Genomic DNA, 18,361 nt, shown 5'->3' with positions numbered 1-18,361 from the left:
GGATCATATATTAGGACGTAAAACAAAGCCCTAACAAATTTTAAAAGATTGAAATTATACCAAGTGCCTTTTCCAACCACATTTCTTTGTGGTTGGAAATGAGATGACATGAAATGAAACAAATCACTAGCAAAAAGAAAACTGGAAAATCCACAAATATGTGGAAACTAAACAACACACTCTTGAACAACCAACGGGTCAAAGAAATCACAAGGGGAACTGGAAAATATCTTGAAACAAATGAAAACACAAACATAACATACCAAAACTTATGGATGCAGCAAAAGCAGTACTAAGAGGGTCATTTATAGTGGTAAATGCCTACATTTAAAAAAAGGAAGATCTCAAATCAACAACTCACTCTGCACCTCCAGGAACTAGGAAAAGAACAAACTAATCCCAAAGTTAGCAGAAGGAAGAGAACAATAAAGATTAAAGCAAAAATAAAATACAGAATAGAAAAACAATAGAAGCCAGTGAAACAGAGTTGGTTTTTTGAAAAGATCAACAAACTTTGGCACACCCTTAAAACAAATTGGCACGCCCTTAGCCAGACTAAGAAAAAAGAGAGGAGACCCAGTGACAAAAATCAGAGATGAAAGAGAAGACAGTACAACTGATGCCACAAAAATTAAAAGGATCACAGGAGACTATTAGGAACAATTATATGCCAACACATTGGGTAACCTAGAAAGAATGGATACATTCCTGGAAACACACAACCTACCAAGACTAGATGATGAGGAACTATTAAAGATCTGGTCAGACTTCTAACTAGTAAGGAGACTTGAATCAGTAATCAAAAAGCTCTCCACAAAGAAAAGCCCAGGACCAGACAGCTTCACTGGAGATTTCTACCAAGCATTTAAAAAAATGACACCAAACCTTCTCAAACTCTTCCAAAAATTGAAAAGAAGGGAACACTTCCAAACTCATTTTATGAGGTAAGCATTACCCTGATACTGAAACAAAGATATAACAAAAAAGCGACTGACCATATTTCTGATTACTGTTGATACAAAAGTGCTTAACAAAATACTAGTAAATCAAATTCAATAGCACATTAAAAGGATTATATACCATAACCAAGTGGGCTTATTCCTGGAACCCAAGGAATGTACTACATATGAAAATCAATGTAATATACCACATTAACAGACTGAGGGACCAAAACCATAGGATTATCTCAATTGATGCAGAAAGAGCACTTGATAAGATTAGACATCTTTCATGATAACACTCCAAAAACTAGGAATGGAAGGTAATTACCTCGACATAATAAAGGCCATATATGAAAAGTCCACAGCTAACATTATGCTTAATGGTAAAAAACTGAAAGCTTTTCCTTTAAGATCAGGAGCAAGTCAAGGATGCCCACTCACACCACTTCTATTTCAACATACTACCGGAAATCTTAGCAGAGCAATTAGTCAAGAAAAATAAAGGCATCCAACTTGGAAAGGAAGAAGTCAAATTATCTCTCTTCACAGATGATATGATCATATATGTAGAAAATCCTTAAGCTTCCACAAAAATAACTGTCATAACAAAAGAATTCAGCAAAGTTGCAGGACACAAAATCAACACACAAAAATCGGTTGTGTTTCTATATACTAGAAGTGAAAAATCTAAATAGGAAAACAGACTCATTTACAGTCGCCTCAAAAGAACAAAATAACTAGAGAGCCCAAAGACTCATACACCAAACACTACAAAACAGTATCAAAAGAGACTAAAGAAGACCCAAGGACATCTTATGTTCATGGATTAAAAGACTTAATGTTGCTAAAATGTCCTTACTACTCAAACCAGTCTACAGATTCAATGCAATTTTTATTAAAATCCTAATGGCATTTTTTTTTTTTGCAGAAATGGGAAAAATCCTGAAATTCATATGGAATTTCAAAGGACCCTGAATAGCCAAAACAGTCTTGAGAAAGGAAAGCAAAGCTGGAGGCCTAACAAATCCTAATTTCAAAATATATTACAAAGCTACAGTAAGAAAAATGGTATGGTACTGGCATAAAGATGGACATAGACCAAAGGAACAGAATAATAGCCCAGAAATAAACTCTTGCATATGTAGTTAAATGATTTCCAACAGGTGTGTCAAGGCTACTGCACAATGGAGAAAGGATAGTCCCTTCAACAAATGGTACAGGAAAAACTGGATCTCCACGTGCAAAAGAATGAAGTTGGACCGTTACCTCACACCATATACAAAAATTAACTCAAAATAGATGAAAGACCTAAACATAAAAGCTGAAACTATAAAACTTCAAGAAGAAAATATAGGGGTGAAGGCTTCATGACATTGGTTTGGTAATGATTTCTTGGATATGACATGGAAAGCACAAGCAATAAAGGCGAAAATAGACAATGACTATAGACAAATAGACAAATTTGACTATCAGATTTGACTATATCAAACTTAAAAATTTCTGCACCTCAAAGGAAACAATCTAACAGACTGAAAAGGTGACCTATGGAATAGGAGGAAATACTTGCAAACTGTGTTTATCTGATAAGGATTAGTGTCTAGAATATATAAAGAAATCCTATAACACAACAAATAACCTGATTGAAAAATGAACCAAGAACTTGAATAGACTTTTCTCCAAAGAAACTGTACAAATGACCAACAAGTATATGCAAAGATGTTCAGCATCACTAATCATTAGGGAAATTCAAATCAAACCAAATGAGGTATTACCTCATACACGTTAGGGTGGTCACCATTAAAACAAACAAACAAACAAAGAAACAAACAGAAAATAACAAGTGTTGGTGAGGATGTGGAGAAATTCATTGTTGGTGGGAATGTAAAATGGTGTAGCTGCTATGGAAAATATTATGAAGGTTCTTAGAAAATCAGAAATAGAATTACCATATGTCCAGCAAGCCTACTTCGGGGTATATATCCAAAAGTATCAAAAGCCGGGGTTCAGAGAGATATTTGTACACCCTTGTTCACAACAGCATTATTCACAATAGGCCAAACATGGAAGCATCCTAAATATTCTTCAAAAGATGAATGGATAAAATGTGGCATATATGTACAATGGAATGCTATTCATCCTTAAAAAGGAAGGAAATCCTGTCACATGGTATAACACGAATTAACTTTGAGGACATTATCCCAAGTGAAAGAAGCCAGTCACACAAAGACAAATACTGCATGCTTCTACTTTTATGAGGTATCTAAATTTGCTGTACTCACAGAAGCAGAAAGTAGAATGATGGTTTCCAGGGGTTAGGGAGGGGGGAAAAGGGATCCATTGTTGTTCAGTGGGTATACAGTTTCAGTTTTGCAAGATGAAGAGAGTTCTGGAGATAGGATACACGAGAATGTGCATATAGTTTACTGTGCTGGACACTTCAAAATAGTTGAGATGGTAAATTTTATAGTGTGTGGTTTTTACCACAATAAAAAATTGAGAGAGCCTGGGTGGCTCAGTCTGTTGAGCGTCTGACTCTTGATTTTGGCTCAGGTCAGGATCCCAGGGTTGTGGGATTGAACCCATATCATATCGGGCTCCGTGCTGAGTGTGGAGCCTGCTTAGGATTCATTCATTTATTCATTCATTCATTCTCTCTCTCTCTCTTAAAAAAAAAATTGAGAGTATAATCTTATTAAATGCTGTTTTGGTTCTTCTCCTTTAATTAATTAATGAAATTAATTTTTTGAAGAAATTTTCTAATATTTAAGACACTTTGAAATCTTGGCATAAACCACAGCTTCATTTATGACAGATTATGAGCCAATTTCCTTAATATATGGAGGACTCTCTGTAATGCTAAGCAAAATAAGTCTGAGAAGGAAAAAAAATAAATAACAGACAAACCAAAAAATGGACTCTTCCCTAGAGAGAACAAACTGATGGTTACCAGAGGGCAGGTGGATGGCGGGATGGGGGAAACTGTTGAAGGGGATTAAGAGTACACTTGTCGGTCATGATGAGCACTGAGTACTATATGGGATTGTTGAATCACTATGTTGTACCCCTGAAACTAATACAGCACACTATATGTTAACTATCCTGGAATAAAAAAATATATATGGAGGACTCTCAAAATCCCCTAGAACAATGGACAAAAAGAATTTGTTACAAAATGTCAATGATATGTGAGAAGGTTTTCAGCCATGCCTGTAAAGAAATGCAAGTTAAAACAATTGTGACCAGTTTTTTGTGTGTCAAATTAGCAAAGACTAGAAATAGTAACTATATGCAGTGATAGTGAGGGCACTCTAGTTCTCTGGTGGCGAGAGTGAAAATCATATCTATTTGGAGGACAACTTTGTATTTTACTAACAATATTTTACTAGTAAGAAATTCTTATAAGAAAGTCAGAATTTCAGAAATTCTCAAAAGCACAAAAATACATGCAGGGACAGTTTTTGAGCCATTGCCTCTAATAGCTTAAAAACTAGAGAAATGTGCAGATGTCTGCTAACAGCTGGATTGGTTAAGTAAATTATGATGCACCCATAATTAGAACATCATTTCAAAGAGCGAGCTGAGGGGTGCGTGGGTGGCTCAGTTAAGCATCTGACTCTTGGTTTTGGCTCGGGTCATGATCTCACTGTTCGTGGGTTCGAGCCCCACGTCGGGCTCTGTGCTGACAGTGCGGCACCTGCTTGGGATTCTGTCTCTCTCCCTCTCTGTCTCTCTGCCCTTCCCCCACTCTTGCTGTCTCAGTCCCTCTCAAAATAAATACACGTAAAAAAAATAAAAGCATGATATAAACTGTGGACTCTGCCACTCTTCCCATTGTCACGGAAGACACCGAGGAGCAGAATGGGGTGTAAAATACAACTCCATATTTTGTTGTTTAAAAAGTGGTTATAATAATCTATGCCTAGAAAACATATTTGAAAAATGGACACCAGATTGTTAACACCAGCTGTCTTTGGGGTGAATAGGGATGAATTTTACTTCAGTTCATTGTTTCTGAGAGAGAGAAGTTTCTACATAAAGAGCATAATTTGAAAGAGGAAGTAAAAAGGGTAAATCTCAATGTAAATCTCTATTGCTAACAATTTTTTTTAAAAAAAGAGAAGGCTACCTGCAAGTTTTTGTTTTGGATAAAGTTGAGATGTACATAGCGTCTGTTATACCACAGGACTGCCTTTGCGTCTGTTCCATGGCGGTTTTTAAGAGAATGCGAAGTTGGAAGAGTGGGTATCACTGTTACAGTCGTAGGAGACAGCCCAGTCCTTGGTGTGTCAGATGACCTCCGGGGCCCATGCACCGAGGACCCCAACGTCTACACAGTTTCCCTACAGACACCAAAAAAGGGGAGGGGCTTGGGGAGCCCTGCCCCGTCATGCAGTCTCAATAAAGCATACTGTGCCCCCCGAAATAGGAAGATGATTACTGTAAAATATTCGACTATACCCATATCTGTCGAACCAGCCTCATTATAGAAGTCCGGTTCTTCCCCTGTGTGGTCCTCTGTTTGATCTTTCAAAACCACGAGCAGTATGCCACGATCTCTCCGTGAAGTTCTGTTTCTGTAACTCTGCCAGCTGCTCCCATGGTTCCTGTTCTTACTGATAAGTCGTGGGCTGTGTGTTTAGGAGGGCAGCCAGACTTGGAAGGAGTCTGCTGAGAGTCGCCTTTCGAAACGTTGAGTCCTCCTGTTGAGCTCATTGTGCTTCTAGTTCCTTCCTCAGAATTAAAACAACAAAAAAAGTTCTTATCTATAATGTAAAGTTAAACACTTTAAGAATTTGATCTATAGGGGCGCCTGGGTGGCGCAGTCGGTTAAGCGTCCGACTTCAGCCAGGTCACAATCTCGCGGTCCGTGAGTTCGAGCCCCGCGTCGGGCTCTGGGCTGATGGCTCGGAGCCTGGAGCCTGTTTCCGATTCTGCGTCTCCCTCTCTCTCTGCCCCTCCCCCGTTCATGCTCTGTCTCTCTCTGTCCCAAAAATAAATAAAAAACGTTGAAAAAAAAAATTAAAAAAAAAAAAAAGAATTTGATCTATAAACATTTTTTTCAAGCCCCACATGGATATTTTGTAGTATTGAAATGTAGCGATTAATAGCTGCAACTTTGCTAATTTAGTGAATTGAGCGGCTCTGAATTCCCAAAGACAGACTTTTCAAAAAGTTACATGCTAGGGGTGCCTGGGTGGCTCAGTGGGTTAAGCATCCGACTCTCGATTTCAGTTCGGGTCATGATCTCACAGTACGTGAGTTCAAGCCCTGCATCGGGCTACATGCTGACAGCACAGAGCCTGCTTGGGATCCTCTCTTTCCCTCTCTCTCTGCCCCTCCTCCGCTCATGTTTCCTCCTCACCCCTCTCTCTACCTCTTCCTCTCCCTGCCCCTCCCCTGCTCACTTGTTCTTCTCTCTCTCTCTCTCTCTCTCTCTCTCTCTCAAAATAAATAAACATTAAACAAATTTTTTTAAGTTAGATGCTTTTCTTATTAAAAAAAAATTACAAGATGAATTTTCAAGACAGAGTATAGAAAAGATTCTACAAAGAATGATGAGCATGCAGTTGTCACCTGGACCTTGTCTGTGGCTCTTTGGCAGCTTAAAACCTTGCATTTATATCCGCCAGTGTCACTCAGGGCTTGAGTTAGGAGTTCCACGTGGTAATTAGAGCCTCGTTTGTCAGAGCTGGTCCATGAAAGTCTTGTGGATGAATGGTTTTTTAGATAATTGGGGCTTTACCCTGTAAGTACCTCTTTTATTGGATGCCCTGTTAAAAATGCATGACAAGTAAGCAAACCCAACTTACCTAAAGGTAAGGTAATGTTGCTAAAAACAGCCCCACGGTAAGCATCCACTTGGTGAGCATATGGGTGTTCACTGTAAAATTCCTTCAGCTTGGTTGCATGTTTAAAATTTTTCCTAATAAATATCGAGGGGAAAACAGCATTTTTGAAAGTGCTGCACACCCCTTATTCCAACAATGTTGTGGTTACTCAATGTGTGTGTGTGGAATGGTTAAGGCTGCCGGCTCTGGAGCCAGACTGCCAGGTTCCTGGGCCGTCTCTGCTGCTTCCCAGCTGTGTGCCCTTCAGGCGGTTACTGTCTTCTCTGAGCCTTGCCTTTCTTGTCTGTAAAATGGGAATGATAGTAGTTCCTGCTCCAGGGTTTGTTGTGGGAATGGACTGAGAAGATGTGTATATACATGCCTCCTGCAGTACCGAACACTCTACACTTTGGCAAGTATGGCCACTCTACCCCCACTACCGTTACATTGCAGGTACCTTCAGCGTTGACCCCTGGCCCACTCAGAATCGTTACTGCTCTCCTTGGTCATTGACTTGAATGACAATTTGGGGCTACTTTGAGACTTAATTTTCAATGCCATGGGTATTTGTCCCCCAGTCAAATCCATCTTTATGTTGGCCACCTCCCAGCCTAAATTGCCAGGAACGTAATTTAACTCTTCCTCAGTGAAGCCCAGCCCCATCCCAAACCTCAGTGATGGCAGTGTCTCGGGTGCCTGCGCCCTGTAGACAGAGCTGTGTGCTTTCCTGCCCCTGAATTCTGCTGGCTGCCACCTTCAGGTGAGCACATGGTCTCTTCGTTTGCCCCCGGGGCTGCTGTTTGCTGGTGGCTGTGCATTCTCTTCCCTCTCTCCCTCCTCTCCAGCCTTAGGTTCACGACCTCTGCTGTTCATCTTTACCCAGGACAGAAAAGAGGACCAAGGTAAATCAGGAAGTGTCACGGATAAATGACGTCACCTGAATAGGGACCTCATAAGTGGGAATGATGCCCTTCTTCTACAGAACTGAGTGCTAGAGCTTTCTGTCCTCCACCTCTCTTGGGTTTGATGTCCTTCTTGTGGTTTTCAGCATATTCACGTTTTTTTGCAATCATCACAACTATCTCAGAACATTTCATGTTCTTAGAACATTTCATCATCCCAAAAGAAACCTTGTACGCGTTAGCAGTCACTCCTCGTTCTCCCCTCAGCCCTTGGCAACCACCACTCTACATTCTGTCACTTTGGATTTACCTCTTCAGGGCATTTCCTACAAATGCAGTCATATAATGTGGCATTTTGGAGCTGCCTACTTGCAGTTACCATGTTTCTGTCTGTGTTGGGGCATTTTAACAGTGCTTCGTTCCTTTTTACAGCATAATAATAAGCCAGTTACATAGACGTACCAAATGTTGTTTATTCATCCATCTGTTGGTGCACATTGAGATTGTTTCCACCTTTTGGCTATTGCGATGGTGATGCCATGAGTGTGTGCGAGTGTTTGTGTGAACATATTCTTACTTCTGTGTATATACCTAGCACTGGAATTACTGGGTTTTCTGGTAACTTGGTATTTAACGTGAAGTCGAAGAACTGCCAACTAATCTACAAAGTGGCTGTGGCATCTTATGTCCTGCCAGCAATGTACGAAGGCTCTGACTTCCCCCCATCTCCACCTGTACGTGTTATTTGTCACTGTGATTGTAGCTATCCCAGTGGGGAAGTGGTATCTCCTTGTGGTTTTGGTTTTTCACTTCCCTGAAGACTAATGATGTTGAGCACTTTTTAATGCTTATTGGCCATTTGTAGATCTTCTTTGGAGGAAGGTCTGTTCAAATCCTTTGCCAATTTTTAATTGGGTTGTCTTTTTATTGTTGAGTTGTAAGAGTTCTTCGTATATGCTGGATACAAGCCCCTTATCAGATGGAGGACTTGCAAATAAATTCTCCCCTTCTGTGAGTTGTCTTTGTCACTATCTTGCTGGCAGCCTTTGAAGCATAACCGGTTTGAATTTTGACGGAGTCCAGTTCACCTGGTTTTTCTTATGTAACTTGCACTTTCAGATATTCTATTTGATGTCCCCAGTGACTTCTCTGGAAATCTGATTTGCTCACTGTGTACAGAATTGCATTATGCTTAGTTTTCCTGATTTGGAATTGTAAAGCACTTGCTTTAAAATGTTTGCCAGTAATAGAGGATGTTAGAAATGTTGATACTTGTGGAGGTGATAAACCCATTTCTGTGCCTTTAGCCTCAGGATGATAGAAAAAATACATCCTATCTATGCCCAGAGGTCATTTCACTGTCAGTGACAGTGGGACACTGGAAGCCAGTTCAGCAGCAAGGAGGGTGATTAAGTTCATAGTGGGACCTTATTAGGCAACTATTGAATAATATCATTAGGAAGCTTAATGAAAATGTTTATGATGAAATCTTCAATTAAAAAAAAAATGAAACACAGGGCACCTGGGTGGCTTAGTCAGTTGAGCGTCTGACTCTTGATTTTGGCTCAGGTCATGGTCTTGTGGTTTGTGGGTTTGAGCCCTGCGTCGGGGTTCTGTGCTGACAGCGTGGAGCCTGCTTGGGATTCTCTCTCACCATCTCTCTCTTCCCTTCCCCCACTGGTGCTGTCTCTGTCTCTCAAAATAAATAAGTAAACTTAAAAAAAAGCAAAAACGAAACACAAGTATGTGCCTTGTATGACTAAAATATGTGTTAAGACATTTGGACTAGGTTGAAGGGTATACAAAATTACAGGTAGTTTTAGTTTCATCTATTTTATTTAATACTGATATTTTATCTTAAATATCAATTTTAAGGTATTTTACCTAACAATTAAAAATTCAGTTTAAAAAAAGTGTGCATGATATTTCAAATCAGTGGGAGAAATGGCGACAAGTAGTCAGGTCTGGTGTGCTTATTCTTATCCCACCCAACTTTTTTTAACAGGAATTATTTTTTATCATCATGATCATCAGGGTTAGACTTACAGAAAAATAGTTTGCTGTGAGTATTTAAGAACTTGAGTAGAGATATTTTGTCTCTTTACATTTTCATATTAAATCCAAATACTGATGATAAGGTGATTTTGGAATTAGAATTACTATTTATTTTAGTCATTACCAGTATTGCAGTTTGCTATGTTAATAATAGGGGTCCCAGAAACACTTTTCTCATGGCATCTCATGAAAGAATTATAATGATTTTATATGTAAATAAACCAATCACTCCAACATTTGAAACAAATTTCATTGAAAAAAATTCTTTTTATTCGGATTTTGTGTCTCCCTCTCTCTGCCCCTTCCCTGCTCATGTTCTGTTTCTCAAAAGTGAATAAACGTAAAAAAAAAAAAAATTAAAAAAAAGAATTTTGGGGCACCTGGGTGGCTCAGTCGGTTGAGCGTCCGACTTCTGCTCAGGACGTGATCTCATAGTCAGTCTGTGAGTTTGAGCCCCGCGTCAGGCTCTGTGCTGACAGCTCAGAGCCTGGAGCCTGCTTCTGATTCTGTGTCTCCCTCTCTCTCTCTGCCCCTCCCCGGCTTATGCTCGCTCTCTCTCTCTGTCAAAAATAAAAATAAACATTAAAAAAAATAAGTTTATTTAGGGAGAGAGAGAGAGAGAGAGAGCGCACGCGCGCAGGGGAGGGGCGGGGGGGGGGGGGAGAGAATCCCAAGCAGGCTCTGCACTGTCAGCCTGAAGCTCAATGTGGGGCTTAAACTCACGAACCGAGCCGCGAGATCATGACCTGAGCCAAAACCAAGAGTCGGACGCTTAACCGACTGAGCCACTCAGGCGCCCTTGAAACAAATTTCAAATGATCAAAGATGTTAAAGTGTTTTGTTTCTTTTAAGGAACAATAAAGGCACCAAAGGAAATAGAAAGGGAAGTAAGCACGATGCTAGGTCACGTGTATTATGCACACCCAAGGTGATGCCACAGTCTGAACTCCTGCACCGCAAAGTGGGTCCGTGGCTCCCCTGGCCCTCCGAGCTTCGGCTTCGGTCTGGGGTACAGCCAGTAACTAGGAGGTGCTCCCCCTTCCGTGGCCTGGACCGGGTGTGATAGGGCAGCAGACAGGGAAAGGCCGCAAAAGGAGGCCCGGCTCCTGTGGCAGCCAGCAGCCCCGCACCCACTTCGCACACTGAGGCTGACTTGGCCTCTGGGCCCGGCCTGGGGGAGGCAGAGGCGGTGTCTTGTTGTCATATGTGGGAAGGCTATGAAAAGAAAAACCCTTGTTGGCCCAAACATTTAAACAAGAATTACACTAGGATGTTTTGTTCTCACTCTGACATGGTCAGAATTAATTTGGGCGTCCAAAACAGGATTATTTTGTTGTTGTTGTTTGGCTTTTGAATCTGAGTAACTTAATACAAGAACACAGAGGGAAATACAAAACAAAATGCATGGCTTAAGGCTGTCAGGGCATGGAACATCCCCTGGAACACCCCCAGGGCACTCTTTGGGGCATGATTTTGTTAGTGTTTGGGGGGCTTCACATTCAAGCTGCTGGTGACCTTCTTTGGGAAAAGGCCCCAGTGATCGGAGGCAAGCAGTTGAGTGTGTGTGGGTATCTGAGAAGTGCGTGGCCAGAGCCCGAGAGATCATAATCACCGTTTTCTCTTCCTCCTTAGGTTTAATAGGAAAAACTTGCCTTCTGCAAACAACTGAAAAAACTGCCCTCAGAAACCGTTTCTTTGGCCCTCATGGAGCAGCCGGAACTTCCACAGTGAGGCCCTGGACAGGACAAGCTCTCTCTCCTGCCACCCGCCCCCCACCCCCGACCCTGATCAGCCAGAGCGGTGGTCGCCATGGCCAGCAAGAGGAAATCCACCACTCCGTGTATGATCCCGGTGAAGGCGGTGGTGCTGCAGGAGACCGGTGTGGAGGCCCAGCCGGCTGAGGCCTTGCCTGAGGGGTCCCAGCAAGAGCCGCCCCCTGAAGTGCCCGCCGGGGGCAGTGGGGAGGTGACCCAGACGCCCAGCAGTACCGATGGCACCACACTGGCCAATGGGCACCGGAGCACTTTAGACGGCTATTCCTATTCCTGCAGATACTGTGACTTCAGATCCCAGGACATAACCCAATTTGTGGGGCACATGAACTCAGAGCACACAGACTTTAACAAGGACCCAACTTTTGTATGCACTGAATGCAGTTTTCTGGCAAAAACTCCCGAGGGGCTTTCTCTGCACAACGCCAAGTGTCACTCGGGGGAAGCCAGCTTTGTGTGGAATGTGGCCAAGCCAGACAATCATGTAGTCGTGGAGCAGAGTGTCCCCGAGAGCACCTGCACTCCCGACGTCTCGAGTGAGCCCAACACCGAAGGGACCGACGGACAGGCCGAAATCATTATTACCAAAACCCCAATCATGAAGATAATGAAAGGCAAAGCTGAAGCCAAAAAAATTCATACGCTCAAGGAGAACATCCCCAGTCAGCCTGTCGGTGACGCGGCCTTACCAAACCCGTCGGCAGGGGAGACCGAGGCGAAGGAGGGGGACCACTCCTTTGTCGACGGGGCGGTCCCGGTCGGTCAGCCAGCCGCCGGCTCGGCGAAAGCGCCACACGTGGCCAACGGGCCCCCGATGGGAGCGGTGCCAGTCCTGCCGGCCGGCCTCGCCCAGTTCCTCCCCCTGCAGCAGCCACCCCCCGGGCGCGCCCAGCACCACCACCAGCCGCCGCCCACATCCAAGTCCCTCCCCAAGGTGATGATCCCCCTGAGCAGCATCCCCACCTACAACGCGGCCATGGACTCCAACAGCTTTCTGAAGAACTCGTTCCACAAGTTCCCCTACCCGACCAAAGCTGAGCTCTGCTATCTGACTGTGGTCACCAAGTATCCGGAGGAACAGCTCAAGATCTGGTTCACGGCCCAAAGGCTGAAGCAGGGCATCAGCTGGTCCCCTGAGGAGATCGAGGACGCCCGGAAGAAGATGTTCAATACGGTCATTCAGTCTGTGCCCCAGCCCACGATCACCGTCCTCAACACGCCCCTGGTTGCCAATGCCGGTGGCGTCCAACACCTCATCCAGGCCGCCCTCCCAGGCCACGTGGTGGGGCAGCCAGAGGGCACGGCAGGTGGTCTGCTGGTCACTCAGCCGCTGATGGCCAACGGGCTGCAGGCGCCTGGCCCGTCCCTGCCGCCGGCAGTCACGTCCGTCCCCAAGCCGCCCGCCGTGGCGCCCATCAACACGGTGTGCTCCAACACGACGTCAGCTGTGAAGGTGGTGAACGCGGCTCAGTCGCTGCTCACGGCATGCCCCAGCATCACCTCCCAGGCCTTCCTCGACGCCAGCATCTACAAAAACAAGAAGTCTCATGAGCAGCTGTCAGCTCTGAAAGGAAGCTTCTGTCGGAACCAGTTCCCGGGCCAGAGCGAGGTGGAGCATCTGACCAAAGTGACGGGCCTCAGCACCAGAGAGGTGCGCAAGTGGTTCAGCGACCGCAGGTACCACTGCCGGAACCTGAAGGGCTCCAGGCCCGTGCTGCCCGGCGACCATGGCCCCGTCGTCCTCGAGCCCGGGCCAGACACGCCCTTCGCCCCAGCGGCCAAGGCCCCGGAGGGGCCCTGCGTCCCACCGGCGGCCACCCTGGCCGCCCCTCCTTCAGCCAGACGGCAGGCCTGGCACCAGACCCCCGACTTCACGCCGACCAGGTACAAGGAGCGAGCCCCCGAGCAGCTCCGAGCCCTGGAGAGCAGTTTTGCACAAAACCCCCTTCCTCCCGATGAGGAGCTGGACCGCCTGCGGACTGAAACCAAGATGACTCGGAGGGAGATCGACAGCTGGTTCTCGGAGAGACGCAAGAAAGTGAGCGCCGAGGACACCAAGAGGGCCGATGAGGGCGCCGCTCCGGAGGAGGCGGCGGCGGCTGCGGAGGACGAGGTGGGAGAAGAGGAGCTGGCTGGCGACCTGAGGGTCCCTGGCGGAGACGGCTCCCCAGAAGGAGCCGGTGGCCACACGCTGGCCGAGCGCAAGGTCAGCCCCATCAAGATCAACCTCAAGAACCTGCGAGTCACCGAAGCCAACGGCAAGGGCGAGCTCCCGGGGCTGGGCACCTGCGAGCCCGGGGACGGCGGGCCCGGCGAGCCGGCCGAGCAGCCCCCGGGCAAGGCGAGCTGCAAGAAGACGGCCCAGCAGCGGCACCTGCTGCGGCAGCTCTTCGTGCAGACGCGGTGGCCCAGCAACCAGGACTATGACTCCATCATGGCACAGACTGGCCTGCCGCGGCCCGAGGTGGTGCGCTGGTTCGGGGACAGCAGGTACGCCCTGAAGAACGGCCAGCTCAAGTGGTACGAGGACTACAAGCGGGGCAACTTCCCCCCGGGGCTGCTGGCGGTCGCCCCTGGCAGCCGGGAGCTGCTGCAGGACTACTACTTGAGGCACCAGACACTGTTCGAGCGGGACCTGCAGAGCCTGTGCGACAAGACCCAGATGAGCTCCCAGCAGGTCAAGCAGTGGTTTGCTGAGAAGATGGGCGAGGAGACCCGGGCCGTGGCGGACACGGGCGGCAAGGACCAGGGCGCCGGTGAGCCCGCGGCGGCTCACAGAGGGACTGGTGACGGGTACTCGGAGGTGTCGGAGAACAGTGAGTCGTGGGAGCCCGGAGCCCCCGAGGCCACCTCGGAGCCCTCTGACGCGCCGAGTCCCCAGGCTGCACTGGAGCTGGGTAAGGAGGCCCCTGGGAGTGCGGGGCTGTCCTCCGTAGGGAGGGTAGGAGGTCCCCGATGGCCCGGGGATGCCTGCCATCTCTGAGGCTGCCCCACAGCAGGAGCGATCGGCACAGGATGTGACTCTGACACAGGGTGGAGAGTTGTGTTTTTATTTTGTTTCGCGTTTCTCCAAACCTGTGCAGGGGGCGGGAACACAGTGAACCTACGAGGGTGCCAGCTTTTCTAGCCATTTCTTAGCAATCGGAGAACAGGTCAAAGCGCCATCTGAGTCCGGCAGACCCACCACCCCTGCATAGGAGAGAGCAGTGGGGCTATTGAGGAAATTCAACTCATCTTGGCAAGCAGAAGGAAAGAGGGGCTTTAATTGTCCTCAGATACGTGAAGCGCTTTTTTTTAAATGATGAAAGTCCTATAAATTTGTATTTCTTTCTGATTTGTTGTTCTTTCTGATTTGAAGTAATAGAAAGTCATCTTCCTTCTTGTGGAATCAAAAGCCTGCATTTTGTTCCTCAGTTTCTCTGGATCATATTTCTGGGATTATTAGAACTTGAAAGAAAACTTGAGATGATTTTATTGAAGGTAGTTTTGTAGCCACAGATAAGTCACATTGTCAGTATTGGATCCTGACCCGAGTTCCCAGCCCGTCCTTTCCCTCCCCATCTTTGAGTATGTGTCTCCGTAGAGGCCTCCCTCATCACAGGATGGCCAGGCGCGATGAAACTTAGCTCTTCAAAGGAGGCTGTGGAAACTGAGGAAGTATCTGGATTCTCAGATTCTCCCATCTGGGGACATTTAGAAGTTGGTTCCAGGACCTGATATTTCCAGACTTGACCTTGTTTTCTTCTGGGCTCCCATGAGTCACTGAGGTCCTCGTAGGGAGTGATGGGCCCCAGGGAACAGGAGTGGCTTCACAGGGCTGGTTGCCTCAGGCACCTTCTCCAGCCCTGGGCCTGCCCCTCGGGAATGCCCACCCTCGCTTGCTGGCAACTAGAATAAACTAATTTCATTTTTTGTTTTAAATTAAAATTTCCCTTAAGTGTATTCTTGGTTAGCTGGAAATAGGGTGGTGGTTACACAGCCCTGTGAATATATTTAAAGCCATTTAATTGTACGTTCAAAAATAGTTAAAATGGTAAGTTTTATGTTATGTATATTTTATCACAACTAAAAAAAAAAAAAATGGCCAGCCTGGAGTTGGGATGAATGGGTTTGAGTCACGGTCCCTTGGGCTGGAGAATGGAGGAGTGGCTGGCAGGAAGGCATTGCTTGTGGCATTAAGAGGTCCGCGGAGCCAGCGGTAGCACCCTGGCACGGTGAAGATCAGACTGCTTTGGGGGCTATACGAGCGGCAGCTGATGGGGAGGTGACAGGCATGTGTTCTCTCCTCAGAAACGGACTGAATTTGAACTGATTACACTGAAGGACTGGCCAGTCTGGGATGCCACCTGCCACGTGAAGGGGCTCCACCCGACTCTCCGCTGCCACATGCTGTTCCCACGCCCGCCGCTGGGCACACACGAGAGCTTCTGGAGGCCTCGCTGCCAGCCCGGAGCCCACTGCCACCTTGGGCCCACCACCACCAAGAGAGCCAGCCAGCGGGGATCACAGAGTCCTCGTCAGTTCTTCCTCCCACAATGTAGGACCTTTCCTTTGCCTTCCAGTGGATAAAATAGTTCAGATTTCATATTCATAGACACAAATCAAGTTTTTAACATATAAATCTGCCTATACACATTTAATAAAACGTCAGATTGTAAACACTTTCATTACATAGAAACTTTGGTTAGCAAGCAGTACATTGCCGTCTACGTCATCTCTGAACATGCCCCGTGTCTCTTCTCTAGAGATCCCTGGGGCCACGCGTCCCCTCGGCAGCGGGCCGGGGGCACCGCACACTCAGAGGCGTACCTGTGCGCTCCTCCACGAAGGCAGGGCTTTTGAAGAGGTCTCTGCTGTCACGCCGGGCTTGCGTCGCCCTGCGGGATGATAATCTGTACAGAAGCGCCGGTCCCTGCGGTTTGTACGTGATGGCGCGTGCTCGTCCCGCCCGAAAGTCCTTACAGCCCTTCTCCTTTTTCATGGGCGTCGGAAGCATGGACCAGAACTTTTCGGTTCTCAGATCACCTTAGAGAAACGTTTGTTGTCAAGCCTGATGTACTGACCTATGTGCCCACATTTTTGTTTTTGTTTTTGTTTTTAATCTAGATGTGTTGAGAGTGAGAGGGAAATTGAGAAAAAGGGGGCTTAAAGTGGAAGCGTGCAGCCCCGGCAGGTGGCTTTGGCCGCTGTGGTTTTCAGAGCCCTTGACCCACACTCGCTTCAAGGCTGTTTTTGGGTGGGAAGGAAGACCTGCACTCAGCCAGTAGTCCGAGTGAGAGCTGACAGGATCTGGGACTCCGGAGTTCTCAGAGCTGGGGTGGGCTTGCACGGGGGGGGTTCCTGGTGGGACGCCCAGAGTACTCGCGGCCCTCAAGCCAAGGGCCTGGCTGGGTGCTGGACATCACCGGACGGGTGCTTGTGAGGATTTTTCAAGTTCTGCATTTTTGTCCCCAAAACTTGGAAACAAAATCTTGGTCTACTTTAGCCTAATCCTCCCATCCGTTTTTTTTGTTTTGAGAAAATCACAGGAAAAGGTGCTTTTGCAACACTGGGGAACTTGCTTACAGAGCTGTACTACATGGTAAATCCTTCTTTCCCCAAGATGGGCTGCCCTGAGAGCAGCGGATGGAGGGTGGGGCAGGCAGAAGGCCCCTCACGTGTACTTCTCACCTTCTGGGGACCACCCGCCTCCCAAAGCACCGCAACCTCATGAGCACGCTCCTCCCGGGCCCAGGCTGGGTGAGTGGCAGGGCCTTTGGGCAAGAAACCCTGGTGGTGGGCTAGGCGTCGTCCTCCCCAACCCCACGCGGGAACTGAACTGCGTGGGGCACTGTGCTGGCTTGGCTCCAAGGACTGAAGGTGGTGGTGGCGCCTTCTGCCTTCCAGGAGAGGAGCTGTCTTTGCCAACCCCAAGCCCTTGAGCCCCTGTTCTTCTAAAGTGTCTTCTCTTCTCCCGGGCCCTGTAGGGACCACCTCTTAGTTGTTAACAAGTGAGTACTTGGCAAGTTTTGCACCCCATGTTTGTGTCCTTTCCATCTGAGTGTGAAGCTCCTTAGCCCCAAAGGCCTGTTTCCAGAATTGCCAAGAGTGGTGAGTGATTCTTCCTTCAGAGAACAGACACCTGGGATTTTTCCTTTAGTGTTTATGTACATGCAGATTAATTTATATATACACACAGATACAGGACAAATACTCACTTTGATACTTTACTCAGAAGATGTACATCTGAGGTGTGCACCTGAGGAATCTAGTGGCGTGTGGGTGCTGGGGACAGTAGCCTGTGTTGAAGGCAGTGCTGGCATCCCAGGTGCGGCTGGGGTGGCCCAGCCGGAAACCATCAGTGTCTGAGACACCACCCTGCGGGCCTCGCTCCAAGTCCTGCACATACTGGCCAGAGGGTTGTGTCTTTAGAGAGGGTTTTCTTGGTTATTTAATTTGTGTTCATATTTCATTTACAACCCAAACAGCAAAACAAAAAATGAATTACGTGGTAGACAAGTTGGTGCAGGACATAGGGACCCCGCCTCGGCACCAGCCTGTCTTTGAAAGGTGGGAAAGCTCCGTCCGGTGCTGCTGCCTGGGCGTGTTTTCCTCACAGATGTTTGCTCTCCCGGCGCCCAGGGCCACCCCGCACATGGCAGGACCGCCCAGGTAAGGAGCCACGCAGACTGGATGGTTCCTCCCCCGACTGTGCTCTTGGACTGGATTGGGTAGTGGGGTTGGAGCCTCAGACAATGAAAGGTGAAGGCAAGAGAGACAGGTCAGCGAGCAGGTGGCCCAGGAGATGTTGCAGCAGGTGCACAGGGCTTTGGGTGCTTGAGGAATACAGCTGCCCTGGCACGCGGAAGCACGCTGGCCCAGAA

The 18,361-nt window shown here is 47.1% G+C and overlaps 1 protein-coding gene across 11 annotated transcripts in view; it reads left to right on the top strand.

The window, feature by feature from the left end:
• Positions 1–16,160, top strand: part of ZHX3 (zinc fingers and homeoboxes 3) — a 123,083-nt gene extending 106,923 nt beyond the window's left edge. For all 11 annotated transcript variants that reach the window (XM_058685626.1, XM_058685628.1, XM_058685621.1 and 8 more), the window contains 2 exons: positions 11,359–14,395; positions 15,789–16,160. In XM_058685626.1, coding sequence (XP_058541609.1) covers positions 11,536–14,395; positions 15,789–15,799 — 2,871 coding nt within the window. In that variant the 5' untranslated portion in view covers positions 11,359–11,535 and the 3' untranslated portion in view covers positions 15,800–16,160. The remainder of the gene's footprint in view (positions 1–11,358; positions 14,396–15,788) is intronic.
• The last annotated feature ends 2,201 nt before the right edge of the window (positions 16,161–18,361 follow it).

Source organism: Neofelis nebulosa, chromosome 9 (assembly GCF_028018385.1).
Source record: "Neofelis nebulosa isolate mNeoNeb1 chromosome 9, mNeoNeb1.pri, whole genome shotgun sequence".
Lineage (NCBI taxonomy): Eukaryota > Metazoa > Chordata > Mammalia > Carnivora > Felidae > Neofelis > Neofelis nebulosa.
This window is presented reverse-complemented; position numbering and strand designations above follow the sequence as displayed.